The 19,174-nt window shown below is 44.2% G+C and overlaps 1 protein-coding gene and 1 pseudogene across 3 annotated transcripts in view; both read left to right on the top strand.

Moving 5' to 3' along the window:
• Positions 1–19,174, top strand: part of SEC24D (SEC24 homolog D, COPII coat complex component) — a 451,689-nt gene that overhangs the window by 255,537 nt on the left and 176,978 nt on the right. For all 3 annotated transcript variants that reach the window (XM_063920228.1, XM_063920226.1, XM_063920227.1), the window contains exon 11: positions 8,196–8,320. In XM_063920228.1, coding sequence (XP_063776298.1) covers positions 8,196–8,320 — 125 coding nt within the window. The remainder of the gene's footprint in view (positions 1–8,195; positions 8,321–19,174) is intronic.
• LOC134943826 (5S ribosomal RNA) lies at positions 3,590–3,708 on the top strand (annotated as a pseudogene).

Below are 19,174 nucleotides of genomic sequence, written 5' to 3'. Positions count from 1 at the left end.
AAGGGGTGGAGGACTAGTGTGCGAACACTCCCATTTATAGCAGTAGTAATTAAGGAAGAATGTCTATGACATCACTTCCTGTTAGTGTTAACATTCAAGATTCTGACAAAAATTTGGTTATAAATATAAGAGATGGATATGGCTATTTATAATAAGTTTAAATGTGGTTTTTAAAGTACAAAACGAGAACTGTACATGGAGAAAAATAGTAAAACTCGTAAAGGACGCTTTCCGCATCACTTCTGCCCCACTTCCTGTGTCCTTTTCGTCTCATTGCGCATGCGCATCGAGCGCTGCTTCCGGAAAAACGTCCACAGAGTTAGATGGTTCTTGCCCTTCTTCCGGTTGGGCGTGGGACTCCTTTTGCCCTTCTTCCGGCTGGGCGGGTGTGTGAGGTCTTATCACGGCTACTCCCATCATCTCCATGGTGATTTGTAGTTTTAAACTACAGTGATGCGGCGGCCATCTTTGGAATGGTTTTGTTTGTATTTTCATCTCATACGGCCGCCATCTTTGAGGAGCCTTTGAATAGCGGACACATCCTTGTATTTGAGATGCATAAGCAGCTCAGATAAATAAAAACAAACACAAAACGCATATATTAGTATTTGTACATGTACTGAGCTTAAAAAGACGATTCTTAAAAGAGTAAACCATATGAATATGTAAATTGCGTAGTGGACTAAAAACGATTAAAATATTTTGTACCCGGGTTTGATTTAGTGCTATTACTGATTTCTGGATACTTATAGAGCTTAGTACTATTTATGCAGAGAGTATTACATATTAAATATTAATTAGACCTTTCATTTAAATATAAACACAATGCATATGTGTGTTAGGGATATTTTAGGTGGATAGTGAAAGATATTGTGTGATATTACATAAATATATATATATGCCAAAAAATGAAATGAAATTACATAGATATAATAAACGTTGATTGGCTAGTGCAGAGTTAGTAGGAAGATACAAATGTGATAAGTGAGGGGGGGGGGGGGGGGTTGGGACTAAGTCTTTTCAGAACTCGTGAAATGGTGGGTAAGGGGTGTCAAAAAGGTGGTGTATTAAAAATAGAAGTGAGGAGTATTTCGCATTAGTGAGACTGGTATAAATGAATATTTATACCGGGGCGGTAGGAGGGAGAGATGTCAAAAAAAAGAACCTATAAATACAGCTGATAAAGGAATCTTCAATTTATCCTCACACATCCTTACTGACCCCGAACGGACCCTTCTAAGCAAAGGACTGTCATTTGCACCCTCTGAAGGACTGAACAAGTTTGACACCTTCATTGACCTGAATAAATTTGTATGAAAACTTACGCTTAAAAGACATTTTATGAAGAAGGACCATGCAATTATATCAAACTATGAAGATAGGTCAAAATCTGGACTCAAACCAAAAAGTAAATATTACCCAGTAGAATCAAAAGGGAGTAATCTGAACATCTTCTATGACTTGGTAAAGAAGGACCTCTGCGAAACAGAACCTGCACCAATTAAGACAAAAAATTTACATAATAGAGAAATAGAAGCCTTGAAAAAACTTCAGAAGAACAAACAAATTGTCTTAAAACCAGCTGACAAAGGGGGGGGGTTGGTGATCATGGATCGCGACAAGTATATTCAGGAAGCACAAAGACTCTTAGGAGATTCCCACTCCTATAGGGTACTGCCAGACGATCCAAAAGACTCATATGTGGAAGAATTGAGATCACTACTCCTACAAGGCCTGAGAAAGGACATTATCACAAAAGATGAATTCTCATTTTTAATGTCATCCAACCCCACAACCCCCATTTTTTACTTTTTACCAAAGATCCACAAGGACATGTCAAATCCCCCAGGAAGACCCATAGTCGCTGGGATAGACTCTCTTACGTCTGGCCTATCTAAATATGTGGACATTTTTTTAAACCCATACGTGAAGAAACTCATCCTTCCTTAAAGATACTACCATGGTACTGAATGAAATACAAAATGTGGAATGGAAGGAATCATATCTATGGGTGACCATAGATGTGCAATCATTGTACACCTGTATAGAACGCAAAAAAGGAATTGAAGCAAGCAGAGAGTATCTAAACAAAGACGACTCCCTCACAGAACCCCACAAGAAATTCATTTGCGACCTAATGGAATTTATTTTAACCCACAACTATTTTAAGTTTTTAGATAAATTTTATCTACAACAGTGCGGCACCGCTATGGGCACCATTTTCGCACCCAGTTTCGCGAATTTATTCATGGGACAGTGGGAGGAGAAACACGTCTACCCGACACAGTACTTTAAGGAATCAATCATCATGTACAGGAGGTACATTGATGATATCCTGATTATATGGGATGGGAGTGCAGAATTATTTATGGATTTTTTTAAATTTTTACAGATCAACGATTTTAACCTTTCATTTACTTGTAATCTAAATAATACATCTATTGAATTCCTGGACTTGATTTTAACTGGAGAACAAGGTACGATTTCCACCAAAAACTACATCAAATCTGTTGATAAGAACAGTTATTTACACTACAAAAGCAATCACTCAAAAAGATGGAAAGATAATATACCTTATTCTCAATTCCACCGAATCAAGAGGAACTGCAACCAAACTAGAGACTGTGAAGAACAATTGGGAATATATAGGAAAAGGTTCGAGGAGAAGAAATACCCCAAAGCGATTCTGGACAAAGCAATCAGTAAGACAAGGAATCTGGAGAGAGAAAACCTGCTGATATACAAGGATAAGACAGAGAAGAAGGAGGCGGTCTCATTCATAACGACCTACAGCAACCATGAACATGCCATCACAACTTCATTAAGAAATCACTGGCCCATACTCCTTCTGGATCCCATCCTTAAGGAAATCCTCCCGATTCAACCAGAACTCGTGTTTCGGAAATCAAGAAACCTTAAAGACATCCTTGCACCGAGCATGTTACGGGAATTACCAACTGAAAATAACCTATTTACCTTACCCAATTGTACTGGGTCCTACAAATGTGGACACTGCAATATCTGCAAATATCTCAACCCTAACAGAAAAACCTTCAGTACCACAGACGGCACCCAGGAGTTCAAAATTAAACAGTTCATGAATTGCAATATTACATCGGTAATATACTTAATAGAATGCACATGCCACAAAAAATATGTGGGAAAGACAAAAAGAACTCTCAAGATCAGAATACAAGAGCACGTGAGGAGTATCAAGAATAAACTGGAAACCCATCTACTTTATAGACATTTTAAACTTGAACACAACTCAAATCTGAAGAGATGTCCTTCAAAGCCATCGAACATGTGACCAGTGGTGACAGAGGTGGAGATTTGGCTAAGAAACTCTCCCAAAGAGAAATGTTCTGGATTTTCCAACTAAAAACTACACATCCTCTCGGCTTCAATGAAGGATACGAAATCGCACCCTTTCTGTGATGAAGGCATTGACAAGCAAGCAATATGGATGTGTATAGTACATTTGACTTTATTTCACTCGGCACCCTGCACTTTTGTTAATTTCCTAAGATAGAATGTCATATATTCCCAATAAAAACCTGTTACCGTGTGAATAAGTCATTTCGCCAATGAATACAGTCACACCGCACTGGCACACGCCCAATCTCGTCCGATCTTGGAAGCTAAGCAGTGTTGGGCCCAATCAGTACCAAGTGGGTAACCACTTGAGAAGATTGGGTACTGTATAAGGGTAGACCAGAGAACTCGTAATGGCAATACCATAAGGGAATATTGACACACGTATATTCACACTCCACAATACCGTAATACTTTATATTCATTTATACCAGTCTCACTAATGCGAAATACTCCTCACTTCTATTTTTAATACACCACCTTTTTGACACCCCTTACCCACCATTTCACAAGTTCTGAAAAGACTTAGTCCCAAACCCCCCCCTCACTTATCACATTTGTATCTTCCTACTAACTCTGCACTAGCCAATCAACGTTTATTATATCTATGTAATTTAATTTCATTTTTTGGCATATATATATTTATGTAATATCACACAATATCTTTCACTATCCACCTAAAATATCCCTAACACACATATGCATTGTGTTTATATTTAAATGAAAGGTCTAATTAATATTTAATATGTAATACTCTCTGCATAAATAGTACTAAGCTCTATAAGTATCCAGAAATCAGTAATGGCACTAAATCAAACGCGGGTACAAAATATTTTAATCGTTTTTAGTCCACTACGCAATTTACATATTCATATGGTTTACTCTTTTAAGAATCGTCTTTTTAAGCTCAGTACATGTACAAATACTAATATATGCGTTTTGTGTTTGTTTTTATTTATCTGAGCTGCTTATGCATCTCAAATACAAGGATGTGTCCGCTATTCAAAGGCTCCTCAAAGATGGCGGCCGTATGAGATGAAAATACAAACAAAACCATTCCAAAGATGGCCGCTGCATCACTGTAGTTTAAAACTACAAATCACCATGGAGATGATGGGAGTAGCCGTGATAAGACCTCACACACCCGCCCAGCCGGAAGAAGGGCAAAAGTAGTCCCACGCCCAACCGGAAGAAGGGCAAGAACCATCTAACTCTGTGGACGTTTTTCCGGAAGCAGCGCTCGATGCGCATGCGCAATGAGTCGAAAAGGACACAGGAAGTGGGGCGGAAGTGACGCGGAAAGCGTCCTTTACGAGTTTTACTATTTTTCTCCATGTACAGTTCTCGTTTTGTACTTTAAAAACCACATTTAAACTTATTATAAATAGCCATATCCATCTCTTATATTTATAACCAAATTTTTGTCAGAATCTTGAATGTTAACACTAACAGGAAGTGATGTCATAGACATTCTTCCTTAATTACTACTGCTATAAATAGGAGTGTTCGCACACTAGTCCTCCACCCCTTGATGAAGTCTGAGGACGAAACGCGTTGGGTACACCTCCACTGACCCTCCATTCTCAAAGATAAGCATCATCTTTTATCCTTAAATATTTTTATCAGTAGAAAATTGTTTTTACTGATTTTATGTGATTTAGGGTTCTAGCTTAACTGCATTTATTTTTATATCTTTTTAGTATTTCTTATTGCTCTTACTATCCAGCTTTTTATCTACTTTTTTATCCCATTATTATACTCTAAACTGTATAAATAAATTTGTTAATTTTTTGGAAACCGTATCCCGCTATATTCTTAATAGCTATTTTTATTAGACATTGTAAGTCGCTGGTATCCCTATTCCCCCCTTCCATATATATATATATATATATATATATATATATACATACATACATACATACACACACATACTTTATCACACTGACACCTATACATATCACACTGACACCTGTATATACATACTGTATCACACTGACACCTATGCATATCACACTGTCACACATACACATACACATACAGTATATATATATATATATATATATATATATATACTGTGTGTGTATATATATATATATATATATATATATACTTACATACTGTATCACACTGACACCTATACATACTGTATCACTCTGACAGATGTCTATATTCTGTACATATTGCACTGACATCTATATATGCATACATATCACACTGACACATACATGTAGACATACATATCACAGGGACACCTATATACTATACATATCACACTAACACATATTTAGACACACATATCACAGTGACACCTATATATTATACATGTCACACTCACACATATATGACACACATATCACAGCGACACCTATATACAGTATATGAGATCACTCTATTATTATTATATGGAGGCACATTCACCACCACACAGTTTACTTCACAAACCATAGGCAGGGCGGCAGGGATGTCAGAGCCTTAATCAAAACTAATACGCACCGCACACACTTGGTGACAGACGGCCACGCAGCTCCCTAGTAGTCACCGCCGACTGCCGGCATCCACGAACACTCCTCTTCCAGCCGCACATCGCAGGGGCCGCGGGACCACACCACCTCACAAGTGCAAAGTGGTGTATCACACTGTGCGCGGGCAGTGCCAGGGACGGCTTCAAGGTCTGATGGCAGAAGCAGCAGCGCCGCACAGCGTGCACACTATAATCCTTGGCCCGCCCACAACACTCCATCATCATGGCGGGCAGACAGCTATTATCAGGCAGGGCCCGGCTCCAGTATGAACGTGTTAAATAGCGGCGCCCATAAAGGGTGCTGCCCCGCATGGCCGCACGTGTTGAACGTGCCTGGAGCCAGTCCTGCTCAGTGCCCAATCTGTACCTCACTCCTGGTAGCCCTGGGCCATTGATGACTGCCACTCTGTGCCCATGTAAAGCCCCAGTCAATCAGCCTTTTTGTTGAGCAGCTTCTCAAAATCTCCACAACCATAAAAACAGTGTTTTGTACCTGTGGGGTACGATGCGGAATACTTTGGGACACACAGTTAAAAAATTAGCGGGTTACAGTACGGGACACATAGTATCGGATACAAAGCTGGTTGAATACAGTATGGGTCAGGGACAGTGAAGGTTGCAGCCCGGATAGTGGGTCAGATAGAGTGCGCGTTGGATACAGTGCAGGTTATGTACAGTACGGGTCGAATACAGTGCAGGTTAGAGTGTGGATCAGACACAGTGCAGTTTAAAGTGCGGGTTGAAACAGTGCATGTCGGATAAAGTGTGGGTCACTACAGTGAAGGTTCAGTGGTACTGTCACCTAGAGCCCAAGGCTGAGAGGGTGGCACCGTCACTGCCCATTGGCGCGTGCATTTGGATTGCATGATCAGGGTGCCTGAGAGTCACAGCCATGTCCTTAGGATGCGCGCAGCTCTCAATTCTAGGTCCCGATCCTCTCTTTGTAACACAGTGTTTAGTTAAAAGTACCTCCCTCCTAAGATGGCAACGTCCTGCAGAGAGGGTGAAAATGTTTGATGGATGGTCAAATTATGCAGAAACATCATATATTTCATGCATATTCATCTCAATCATGGCAGGTTCCAGACAAAGTAGAGGCCAGAGCGAGGAATTTGTATTAGCCCCCCCTTGCCCACACACACTAATCCCATAGCCTCACATGCACTGCCTTCATAGCCTCACACAAACTGCCCCAGTAGCCTGACACACATGCTGACCCATAGCTTCACTCACACACAATCACAATGCTCCCATTACTTCACACGTACAGCCTCACACAAACTCTCCCAATAGACTCACACATATACTGACTGTAGCCTGTCTCTCTCTCTCACACACACTGCCCCCATGGTGTCACACACAAACATTACCCCCATAGCCACACACATACAAACTCTGCCTTATATACCTCACTGCACGTCCCTGATGCACATACACTGCCTCCATAGCCATAAATACACATTGCCCACATAGCCAGACACACACACGCACACTGCCCCCATAGACTCACACATATGCTGCCCCCATGGGCCCATGCTCAACTACCTCCTCCTGCAGCTGCTCCGACCTCTGAGTCCTTGTGTCAGCAAGGATGGTTGGTGATACACTGAACGTGTGTACACACAGTGAGATAGATCTGTAAGATTTTGACTATATAGTCATTTTCTTATGAAAAGTTAGTGCATATCTTAAGGTGTTAGACAGCTTGCAATACAGATTCGATCCCGATACGCGCTCCCGTGGGGTCGGTATCGTAAGGCTATATAGACTGTGCAGGCAAGTCAATCTTGACTATCTAGTGTACAATCTAGTACAAAGTATAGTCAAAATTGCCACTTAGTCAGAATTGTACATAGACAAAATCTCAAGCACAGATAGTCAAAATCTGTACAATCTGTGCTATCTGGGCTCTGGGGGAGTTCAAGGGAAATCGCATAGTCAAAATCGGGCATAGCAAGGATCTCACCGGGTGTACACACCTTTACAGTGACATCCGCTGCCTTTGGGTTCAATCTGCTCATTTACGGAGTGTCCAGAAGAATCCCAAGCTGCGTCTGAGCTGGAAGAAGAGCCAAGCGTGGCGCAGGCCTGAGATTCAGCTGGTGTTCCAGACGACTGCCCTATCAGCCCGTGCCTTGAACAGACTTTAATTTCAGTAAAAAAGAGTCTTTGATATATTAATGTCAAATAGTAATTTTGTTTTTTTACTTAAAAAACTGCGCTGTGTAATATATTTTTGTAACCGAAATTGGCAAATGCTATTTTCTAAATACTTATTGACATATACAATTTTTTTCAGAAAAAAAAGCCTCCCAGTCCACCTGCGTACATTTTCATGATCGACGTGTCCTACAGCAACATAAAAAATGGTGTCGTCCGCCTGATATGTGAGGAACTGAAGACTTTGTTGGATAATCTTCCAAGGTAAATCTACATAGACAAGCAGTTGTTCCGATCCAAGTTGTAAATGTAGCACTGTAGCAAATTATCCAGAAATGTATCTAATCAGCTGCTAAAGGCAGGGCCATCTCTCTAAAGATCAGTAAGCCTATCATTGTCACCATTGATTATACTTCTGCAATCTTTTAATGTATCTGACAACCATGATAATCATTTTTAACCCACCCGGTAACATCTTGCTTTCATTCTTACAGAAAAAAAATAACATCTAACTTGACCATTATGGTTAATGTGTGCCTGCCATGTAAGTTTGAAAATTCTGACATTAACAGCTTACCGGCCCTCATTCAAGTGCGGTTGCTAGGGTGGATCATGCTGATGTTTGGTACTTTGCGCATGCGCAGGACCCGTTCTGCTTGTGCGCAAGTGGGTCCTGCAACGTCACAAGCAACCCGGCATCGTCTTGTCATTGACTGACAGTCTGATGCCATTTCGGGGGCAGAAAGGGAGTAGCGACAGCCTCCGTTTGTGAAAACAGAGGAGTGTTTCCGCCGTTTAGGAGGAGAGAAGAGGTCAGGAATCTACATCCTTGGACGGAGATTTTCTGGCCTCTGCGAAGGCCAGCTAGCGCAGCACCATGGGTGCGTAAGCCAATGGTGGGTGCCTGACCTGATGCTGCGTCCTAGGATGCAGCTCGGATCACTACTGTAGCAGGAAGCGTCTGCGTCAGTGCATCCCAAGGAAGCAGCAGTGATAGCACCAACGACCGCACCTGTATGACCCCCACTGTACCTACAATATACAGAAAAAGGATGGGTCTAAAGGATATATTTCTAGAATACTTTACCAACATGTTCTGAGGACAAAAATCTGACTATTTTATGCCAAGAATAGCTTTACTCTTTCATTAGTTTCCTATTTAAAGTCATATACATGTTCATTTGCTCATTCGTTTTAAAACGTCAGTCTCTAATGCAGACAATTAAATATATTTATACGAATAACACACTTAAGGAGACATTTATTGCTTTTCATAAATTGTATGTATGTAACTAAGGAAATGTTTGATATAATAACATAGAGACAAACGAATATGACTTCAGGTTGTCTGCATCTGCAAATTCTCAACTTGTATGTAGTGTACAAGTCAACTTGTATATTTTGCAGAGAATTGTAGCTCCCCCTCCTGAGCAATGGTGGGTACTGCAAGAAAATTCGATCTGCTGTTACAAATACTGCATGCAATAAGTAGAATTATGGCCCTCATTCCGAGTTGTTCGCTCGCTAGCTGCTTTTAGCAGCCGTGCAAACGCTAAGCCGTCGCCCTCTGGGAGTGTATCTTAGCTTAGCAGAAGTGCGACCGAAAGGATCGCAGCGCGGCTACAAAAAAAAATTGTGCAGTTTCTGAGCAGCTCCAGACCTACTCCTAGCTTGCGATCACTTCGGACTATTTAGTTCCTGTTTTGACGTCACGAACACGCCCTGCGTTCGGCCAGCCACGCCTGCATTTCCAAAAGAACTTTAGATATGGGTGTGCACTGGCTCCTCCCTCTATGCCCCTCCTCCAGACCTCAGTTTGATACGGTGCCCAGAGGAGACTGGGTGCATTACAGTGAGCTCTCCTGAGTTTCCTGAAAGTTAATAATTTTTGTTAGGTTTTTTAATTTCAGGGAGCCTGCTGGCAACAGGCTCCCTGCATCGAGGGACTGAGGAGAGAGAAGCAGTACTACTTAAATGCTAGGCTCTGCTTCTTAGGCTACTGGACACCATTAGCTCCAGAGGGAGTCGGAACGCAGGTCTCTCCTAGCTGTTCGTCCCAGAGCCGCGCCGCCGTCCTCCTCACAGAGCCGGAAGATAGAAGCCGGGTGAGTATGAGAAGATAAGAAGACTTCAGAGGCGGCAGAAGACTTCGGATCTTCACTGAGGTAACGCGCAGCGGTAACGCTGCGCGCCATTGCTTCCACACAACACACACACGGCAGGCACTGTAAGGGTGCAGGGCGCAGCCCCCCTGCACCCTGCACCCTTACAGTGCCTGCCGTGTGTGTGTGGGCAGCAATTTAAACCTCTGGTCTGGCAAAAACAGTACATATATGGGCTCCGCACTGTATATTCGAGATCCCCCGCCAGTTTTTAAAAGAAATCGAGCGGGACCGAAGCCCGCCACTGAGGGGGCGGAGCTTGATCCTCAGCACTCACCAGTGCCATTTTCTCCACAGCACACCGCTGAGAAGCTGGCTCCCCGGACTCTCCCCTGCTGAACACGGTGACAGAGGGTTTTAAAGAAGGGGGGGGGGGGGGGGCACATAATTTGGCACAGTGATAGATATATATATATATATATATATATATATATAATAATAATAAAAGCGCTATCTGGGTAATTTTTTTTCCAGGGTCATTGGCGCTGGGTGTGTGCTGGCATACTCTCTCTCTGTCTCTCCAAAGGGCCTTGTGGGGGAATTGTCTCCAGATAGAGAATTCCCTGAGTGTGTGGGGTGTCGGTACGCGTGTGTCGGCATGTCTGAAGCGGAAGGCTCTTCTAGGGAGGAGGTGGAGCAAATGAGTGGTGTCTCCGTCGGCAACGCCGACACCTGACTGGTTGGATATGTGGAATGTTTTAAATGCAAATGTGAATTTATTGCACAAAAGGTTGGACAAAGCTGAGTCCAGGGAATGTACAGGGAGTCTAGCCCTGCCTTTCACTATGTCGCAGGGACCTTCTGGGTCTCAAAAGCGCCCACTATCCCAAGTAGTAGACACTGATACCGACACGGATTCTGACTCCAGTGTCGACTACGATGATGCAAAGTTGCAGCCAAAATTGGCTAAAAGTATTCATTATATGATTATTGCAACAAAAGAGGTGTTGCATATCACGGATGAACCCTCTGTCCCTGACACGAGGGTGCGCATGTATAAGGAAAAGAAACCTGAGGTAACCTTTCCCCCATCTCATGAGCTGAACGAATTATTTGAAAAGGCTTGGGAATCCCCAGACAAAAAACTGCAGATTCCCAAAAGGATTCTTATGGCGTATCCTTTCCCGACTAAGGACAGGATACAGTGGGAATCCTCCCCGAGGGTGGACAAAGCGTTGACACGCTTATTCAAAAAGGTAGCGCTGCCATCTCAAGATACGGCAACCCTCAAGGATCCTGCTGATCGCAGGCAGGAGACTACCTTGAAGTCTATTTACACACATACTGGTACCTTACTCAGACCGGCGATAGCATCGGCTTGGGTTTGTAGCGCTGTAGCAGCGTGGACAGATACCTTATCTGCTGATAAGGAAACCATTTTATTGACCCTGGGTCATATTAAAGATGCTGTCCTATATATGAGAGATGCTCAGAGAGACGTTGGCCTACTGGGTTCCAGAGCCAACGCTATGGCGATTTCTGCTAGACGAGCCCTATGGACCCGACAATGGACGGGTGATGCCGACTCGAAGAGGCATATGGAGGTTTTACCTTACAAGGGTGAGGAATTGTTTGGGGAAGGTCTCACGGACCTAGTTTCCACAGCTCTGGCAGGTAAATCAACTTTTTTGCCTTATGTTTCCTCACAGCCTAAGAAAACGCTGCATTATCAGATGCAGTCCTTTCGGTCGCATAAACCCAAGAGAGTACGGGGATCTTCCTTTCTTGCCAGAGGTAAGGGCAAGGGGGAAAAGCTGTCAACCACAGCTAGTTACCAGGAGCAGAAGTCCTCCCCGGCCTCTACAAAATCCACTGCATGACGCTGGGGCTCCGCTGAGGGAGTCCGCCCCAGTGGGGGCACGTCTTCGACTTTTCAGCCACGTCTGGGTTCACTCACAGGTGGATCCCTGGGCAATAGAAATTGTTTCCCAGGGTTACAAGCTGGAATTCGAAGAGGTGCCTCCTCGCCGGTTTTTCAAATCGGCCCTACCGGCTTCTCCCCCAGAGAGGGAGATAGTTTTAAGTGCAATTCAAAAATTGTATCTTCAACAAGTGGTGGTCAAAGTCCCCCTGCTTCAGAAGGGGATGGGGTATTACTCAACCCTGTTTGTAGTCCCAAAACTGGACGGTTCGGTCAGACCCATTTTGAATTTAAAATCCTTAAACCTATACTTGAAAAGGTTCAAGTTCAAGATGGAGTCGCTCAGAGCGGTCATCGCCAGCCTGGAAGGGGGGGGGGGATTATATGGTGTCCCTGGACATAAAGGATGCATACCTTCATGTCCCCATATATCCGCCTCATCAGGCGTTCCTGAGATTTGCTGTACAGGATTGTCATTACCAATTTCAGACATTGCCGTTTGGGCTTTCCACAGCCCCGAGGATTTTCACCAACGTAATGGCGGAAATGATGGTGCTCCTGCGCAAGCAGGGTGTCACAATTATCCCATACTTGGATGATCTAATAAAAGCGATATCGAGAGAACAGTTGCTGAACAGTGTATCACTCTCCCTGAGGGTGTTGCAACAGCACGGCTGGATTCTCAATATCCCGAAGTCACAGTTGGTTCCAACGACTCGTTTGCCTTTCTTAGGCATGATTCTGGATACAGACCAGAAAAGGGTTTATCTTCCGATGGAAAAGGCCCAAGAACTCATGAATTTGGTCAGGGACCTATTGAAGCCAAAAAGGGTGTCGGTGCATCACTGCACTCGTGTTCTGGGAAAGATGGTGGCGTCTTACGAGGCCATTCCATTCGGCAGGTTCAATGCGAGAACTTTTCAATGGGACCTTCTGGACAAGTGGTCCGTGTCACATCTACAGATTCATCAGATGATCACCCTGTCCCCCAGGGCCAGGGTATCTATCCTGTGGTGGCTGCATAGTGCTCACCTTCTGGAGGGTCGCAGGTTCGGCATTCAGGACTTGGTTCTGGTAACCACGGACGCGAGCCTCCGAGGTTGGGGAGCAGTCACACAGGGAAGAAACTTCCAAGGTCTCTGGTCAAGCCAGGAGGCTTGTCTTCACATCAACGTACTGGAGTTGAGGGCCATATACAACGCCCTTCGTCAAGCGGAGAATTTGCTTCGCGACCTACCGGTTCTGATTCAGTCAGACAACATCACCGCAGTGGCGCATGTAAACCGCCAAGGCGGAACAAAGAACAGAGTGGCAATGGCAGAGGCCACCAGGATTCTTCGCTGGGCGGAAAATCATGTAAGCGCTTTGACAGCAGTCTTCATTCCGGGAGTGGACAACTGGGAAGCAGACTTCCTCAGCAGACACGATCTACATCCAGGAGAGTGGGGACTTCATCAGGAAGTCTTCGCAGAGATTGCAAGTCAGTGGAGACTGCCTCAGATAGACATGATGGCATCACGCCTCAACAAGAAACTACCGAAGTATTGCGCCCGGTCAAGGGACCCTCAGGCAGTGGCGGTGGACGCCCTGGTGACACCATGGGTGTTTCAGTCGGTCTATGTGTTCCCTCCTCTTCCGCTCATCTCAAAGATATTGAGAATCATAAGACGAAGAGGAGTACAGACAATTCTCATTGTTCCAGATTGGCCGCGAAGGGCCTGGTATCCGGATCTGCAGGAAATGCTCACAGAAGATCCGTGGCCTCTTCCTCTCAGAGAGGACCTGTTACAACAGGGGCCCAGTCTGTTCTAAGACTTACCGTGGCTGCGTTTGACGGCATGGCGGTTGAACGCCGGATCCTAGCGGAAAAGGGCATTCCGGATGAGGTCATTCCTATTCTGATAAAGGCTAGTAAGGACGTGACAGCAAAGCATTATCACCGTATATGGCGGAAGTATGTATCTTGGTGTGAGGCCAGGAATGCTCCTCCGGAAGAATTCCATCTGGGCCGTTTCGTTCACTTCCTACAGACTGGAGTGTATTTGGGCCTAAAATTAGGCTCCATTAAGGTTCAGATTTCGGCCCTATCCATTTTCGTTCAGAAGGAATTGGCTTCTCTCCCAGAAGTCCAGACTTTTGTGAAGGGAGTGCTGCATATCCAGCCTCCTTTTGTGCCTCCAGTGGCACCCTGGGACCTTAACGTGGTGTTGCGGTTCCTCAAGTCTCACTGGTTTAAACCACTTAAAACGGTGGAATTAAAATATCTCACTTGGAAAGTGGTCATGTTGTTGGCCTTGGCATCGGCAAGGCGAGTGTCGGAGTTGGCGGCTTTATCTCACAAAAGCCCCTATCTGATTTTCCATGTGGATAGAGCGGAGTTGCGGACTCGTCCTCAATTTTTGCCCAAGGTGGTTTCTTCTTTTCATATGAACCATCCTATTGTGGTGCCTGTGGCTACATGGGACTTGGAGGATTCCGAGTCCCTTGATGTGGTCAGGGCATTGAAAATTTATGTGGCCAGAACGGCTCGGGTTAGGAAAACAGAGGCACTGTTTGTCCTGTATGCAGCCGACAAGGTTGGCGCTTCTGCTTCAAAGCAGACCATTGCTCGCTGGATCTGTAACACGATTCAGCAGGCTCATTCTACGGCTGGATTGCCGTTACCAAATTCTGTAAAGGCCCATTCCACTAGGAAGGTGGGCTCTTCTTGGGCGGCTGCCTGAGGTGTCTCGGCATTACAGCTGTGCCGAGCTGCTACTTGGTCGGGTTCAAACACCTTTGCGAAGTTCTACAAGTTTGATACCATGGCTGATGAGGACCTCATGTTTGCTCAATCGGTGCTGCAGAGTCATCCGCACTCTCCCGCCCGTTTTGGAGCTTTGATATAATCCCCATGGTCCTTACAGAGTCCCCAGCATCTTCTAGGACGTAAGAGAAAATAAGATTTTAAACCTACTGGTAAATCTTTTTCTCCTAGTCCGTAGAGGATGCTGGGCGCCCGTCCCAGTGCAGTGCGGACTACATCTGCAAGACTTGTATATAGTTTTTGCTTACTTAAGGGTTATGTTACAGTTTTGATCAGTCTCCGGCTGATGTTGTTTTGTTTCATGCTGTTAACTGGTTCGTATATTCCATGTTATACGGTGTGGATGGTGTGGGCTGGTATGAATCGTGCCCTTAGATTAACAAAAATCCTTTCCTTGTACTGTCCATCTCCTCTGGGCACAGTTTCTCTAACTGAGGTCTGCAGGAGGGGCATAGAGGGAGGAGCCAGTGCACACCCATATCTAAAGTTCTTTTTAGTGCCCATGTCTCCTGCGGAGCCCGTCTATTCCCCATGGTCCTTACGGAGTCCCCAGCATCCTCTACGGACTAGGAGAAAAAGATTTAACGGTAGGTTTAAAATCTTATTTTTGTAATCCAAAACCCCAAATTTGGATTTAAAATCCTAGCTCCGAACCGCTGGAAGATTCAAACCATGACTTGGTTCAGATCGGACCTCCTTGGGGTATCCGGGTGGAGTTTTGTTGTGGTTTGGATCTACAAAATTCAGGTGGCTTCGGATTTCTGGAGAAACGAACCACACATCTCTAGCAACAAATGACTAGAATACAATACATACCAAATGCTGCACTGGCTGTCTTTGGGGTATATTCAATTAGGGTCGGATCCATTCCGACATGCATTTGTCGGAATGGATCCGACAACCCCTATTCAAATCTCATCTCAATTCGACTTTTAAAAAGTCGAATTGAGATGAGAGACCCAGAGGAGGAGGGGGGAGGGAGCCGCAGGGAGACCAGCGGGGACAGCCAGCGGGCAGACGGAGGAGATCAGCGCTACAGTATCACTGCATGAGGATGTCACACAGCCGCCCGACCTCACGGCAGTGTCCACCTGGCTCCAGCAAGCATGACCTTACTTGCTGGAGCCGGGTGGACGCTGCCGTGAGCGGCGCGGCTGTGTGACATCTTGCTGCAGCGCTGTGCTGTAGCGCTGATCTCCTCTGTATGACCGCGGCTTGCTGGAGCCGGGTGGACGCTGCCGTGAGCGGCGCGGCTGTGTGACATCTTGCTGCAGCGCTGTGCTGTAGCGCTGATCTCCTCTGTATGACCGCGGCTGTCCCCCGTCTCCCTGCAGGCCCCCCCCCCCCTCTCCTCCTCTGGGTCCCACATCTCAGTCCGACATTTTTTTATGTCGGACTGAGATGGTCGAAAAGGGGGCCAAAACCTATCGGTTTTGGCCCCGTTTTTGACACAAGCACTTGGATCGGCAGCTATTCCGCCAATCCACATGCTCTTCGACAAGTCGAATTCCATGACTTGTCGAACAGAGGGCAGTTTTCGACACCAATTGAATATACCCCTTTGCCTCTGTCTTTATTTATTTAATACAAAAAAGAAAATACATTATAGAATGGTAAAAGCTCTCAGTCCTTTTATGTGGCCAAGTACAGTGACTGAAACATATTGACAATAACTCCATCATAGCGTATGATAGATGCGAATTTCTAGGTCTGAAAGTTAATTACTTAAGGTATGTACTTTTTAAAAAAACAAATATGTCTGACAGTCTAACTGTACTTTAGTTTTACTATTTCATTGTATACCCCTGATCAAGCTATAAATGTCAAGCTATGATTGCATATTTACATCCATAGGGCGGGATTCAATTCTTTTCACCCCTTTCCACACTCGTTCTGTTTCCGCCCTCAGGGGCATGATATCATTATTTCAGCTCGCTACCCAAGGAGTGGCGAGGCGCCCAACCCTTTACACAGCTAAACCTGATTACTATGGGCGCAATATGCGCAATAACGGAGATCATTTTAAAAAGGAAATTGGGTGTGATATATCATTTGAATCCCACCCTTAATAAGGAGATGAACAGAATATTCACTAAAGAGAAGCTATTAGTGGGAATATTCACTAATAAATACAAATGTGTAGCCTGGGTCTGTAACTAATGGTGTGTGAGTGGTGCGGCTGTCCCGGGTGCAGGGCTTGGGGGCCGTATTGTCGCAGCTGTCCTTAGGAAGTTCTGGGAGTGCCTCATCTTTCTGGTCCCTCCTCCTTCATGTGGGGATGTAGTTATGGGATCAGCTCCAACTACAACCAGCCCCCTAACTATCCCGACGGACGGCATGTCGACAACCACGGACAACCCCCCCCCCTTCCCGCCGGCATTCTGCGGCTCGGATCCTGGCGTCGGGATTCTGACTGCCGGTATCCCGGCCGCCGCTAACGTGATACTCATGATACTTACCCTTCATGACATCATGATGCTTAGCGAGCATAGCATGTGTTTAGCAACCCATTACCAGATGATTGTTTTCAGTGTCTAACATGAATTGGCTCAACCAGGTCTAGTAAGAAATTGGTTGGGGTGAGACAGCACACATGAACATTTTTCACTCTGTGGGCCTGATTCTGAGTCACGCCCCCGTTTTTGGGAATGGTACACCTCAATGACCCCAAACAGCTGTAGATAGTCACTCACCTGATGCCTGCAGCCACACTGGGACCAACATCGCAGGACCTGATCTGCATATACACAGTGCGGCTCCTGCGCATGCATAGATCATTACATATCGGAGATTTGCATAAATATCGGATTTACGTAAATCCCAGAATCAGGCCCATAGCTCACTATCCTGCAGGGAAGCGAACACTAGTCTAACACTGTATTAGAAGTGAGGAGAAAGTACTGGGTTTACCCTGTACTAATGTCGTTTTTTTTTTTTTACATCTATATTGACGAAGGATGCTTGGAAGGAATTGTGGTTAATGCTGCAAGACCAGACACAATGTAGTCATTAGGTTTGTGCAAGAGAGCATCACAGTTCATATCTCCGTTCTGGAAGGATGCGGAGCGAGGCATGATTTCTCTACAGAAAGCCTCCCGACATCTCCCAAAGGAACAGTGTAATTATGGTACTGCTTAGTTGGAATGAAACAATAACATCAGATAATAGCCCTCTGTTATGAAAACTGATTCATGTTTTGGGCATGCTTCACATTGTTTTTACTGGAAGACCACCAAAGCTTCATGTCATTACAATGTGCTCTGAAACCAGTGCAAATCAAGGAAGTTATTTTGTTCATGTCTTCATGCAATAGCTGCAAAATATGTTTGGATTTTTCTAGTGCTTATTTTTTTTATTTTGTAATGTCATATTTTTCATGCTTATCAACTATATACATGTAAGAATGACATACAGTTTAAATGAAACAAAAAGACATAATGTATGGAAGACAACATAAATACACATTTTATCATCACTGCAAATACGTTATTTTGATATTTTGCATAACAGCACAGAAATACATATACATTGTTGAATGTGCTTTATGCATCCATGAGACTGTTCTTCGCTTCCGCTATCACCGTCCTGTTAGTTTTGTGCTACTGAGAGAGGCGTAAGCGCAAGGTGGAAAATATAAGGATTAGGAGCTACAGCCTATTGGGGAGGGAGGAAGAGATCCCTCGTTGGCTGGGTTTTGCCCATAGGGCAAAGTAGCTAAGTTTTTAAAAGTTTATTCATTAGCTCGATATATAGAGAGAATGAACGGGAATGGCTGATGATAAAAAAAAAATCCTGTTCCATTATTATTAAATGGCTGTGATACTTATTTTTGTCTTTAGAAACATTTGTGCATGTTTTAAAGAAAGAAAACATTTGATAAATATTCCCTTAGTGTAAAGCTTATATACATATTCACCAATATAACGTAGCACTTTTAAGCTTCATTTTAGAATATACAGTACCGTCTCTGAAGTGATCATGGTTAACTTATTTGATCTAGGTAACAGACATATAATATGCAGTCCTAGGATAACATTCTCTACAACTGTCAGTTCAGTGCAGGCACTGTTCAAAACAAAGCTTGTTTACTTCAAAAGCTTACTTTTTAGTGCCGCTGAAGTGCATGGTGGGAGATGTAGTTTCGATTTCAATCATTGTGTATGCCCCATAATGGACTCCAACCATCAGGGCTGATTTTTGAAAAGTCATAAAGCATACCTTCAAATATTATGTTTAATTGGAAATTGAGCTAAATAAAGCCAACCCCCTTTTTTTTTTTTGAGACCACA

Source organism: Pseudophryne corroboree, chromosome 1 (genome assembly GCF_028390025.1).
Source record: "Pseudophryne corroboree isolate aPseCor3 chromosome 1, aPseCor3.hap2, whole genome shotgun sequence".
NCBI classification, from domain to species: Eukaryota; Metazoa; Chordata; class Amphibia; order Anura; family Myobatrachidae; genus Pseudophryne; species Pseudophryne corroboree.
The sequence above is the reverse complement of the archived record's forward strand: the minus strand, read 5'-3'. Positions and strand labels throughout refer to the sequence as shown.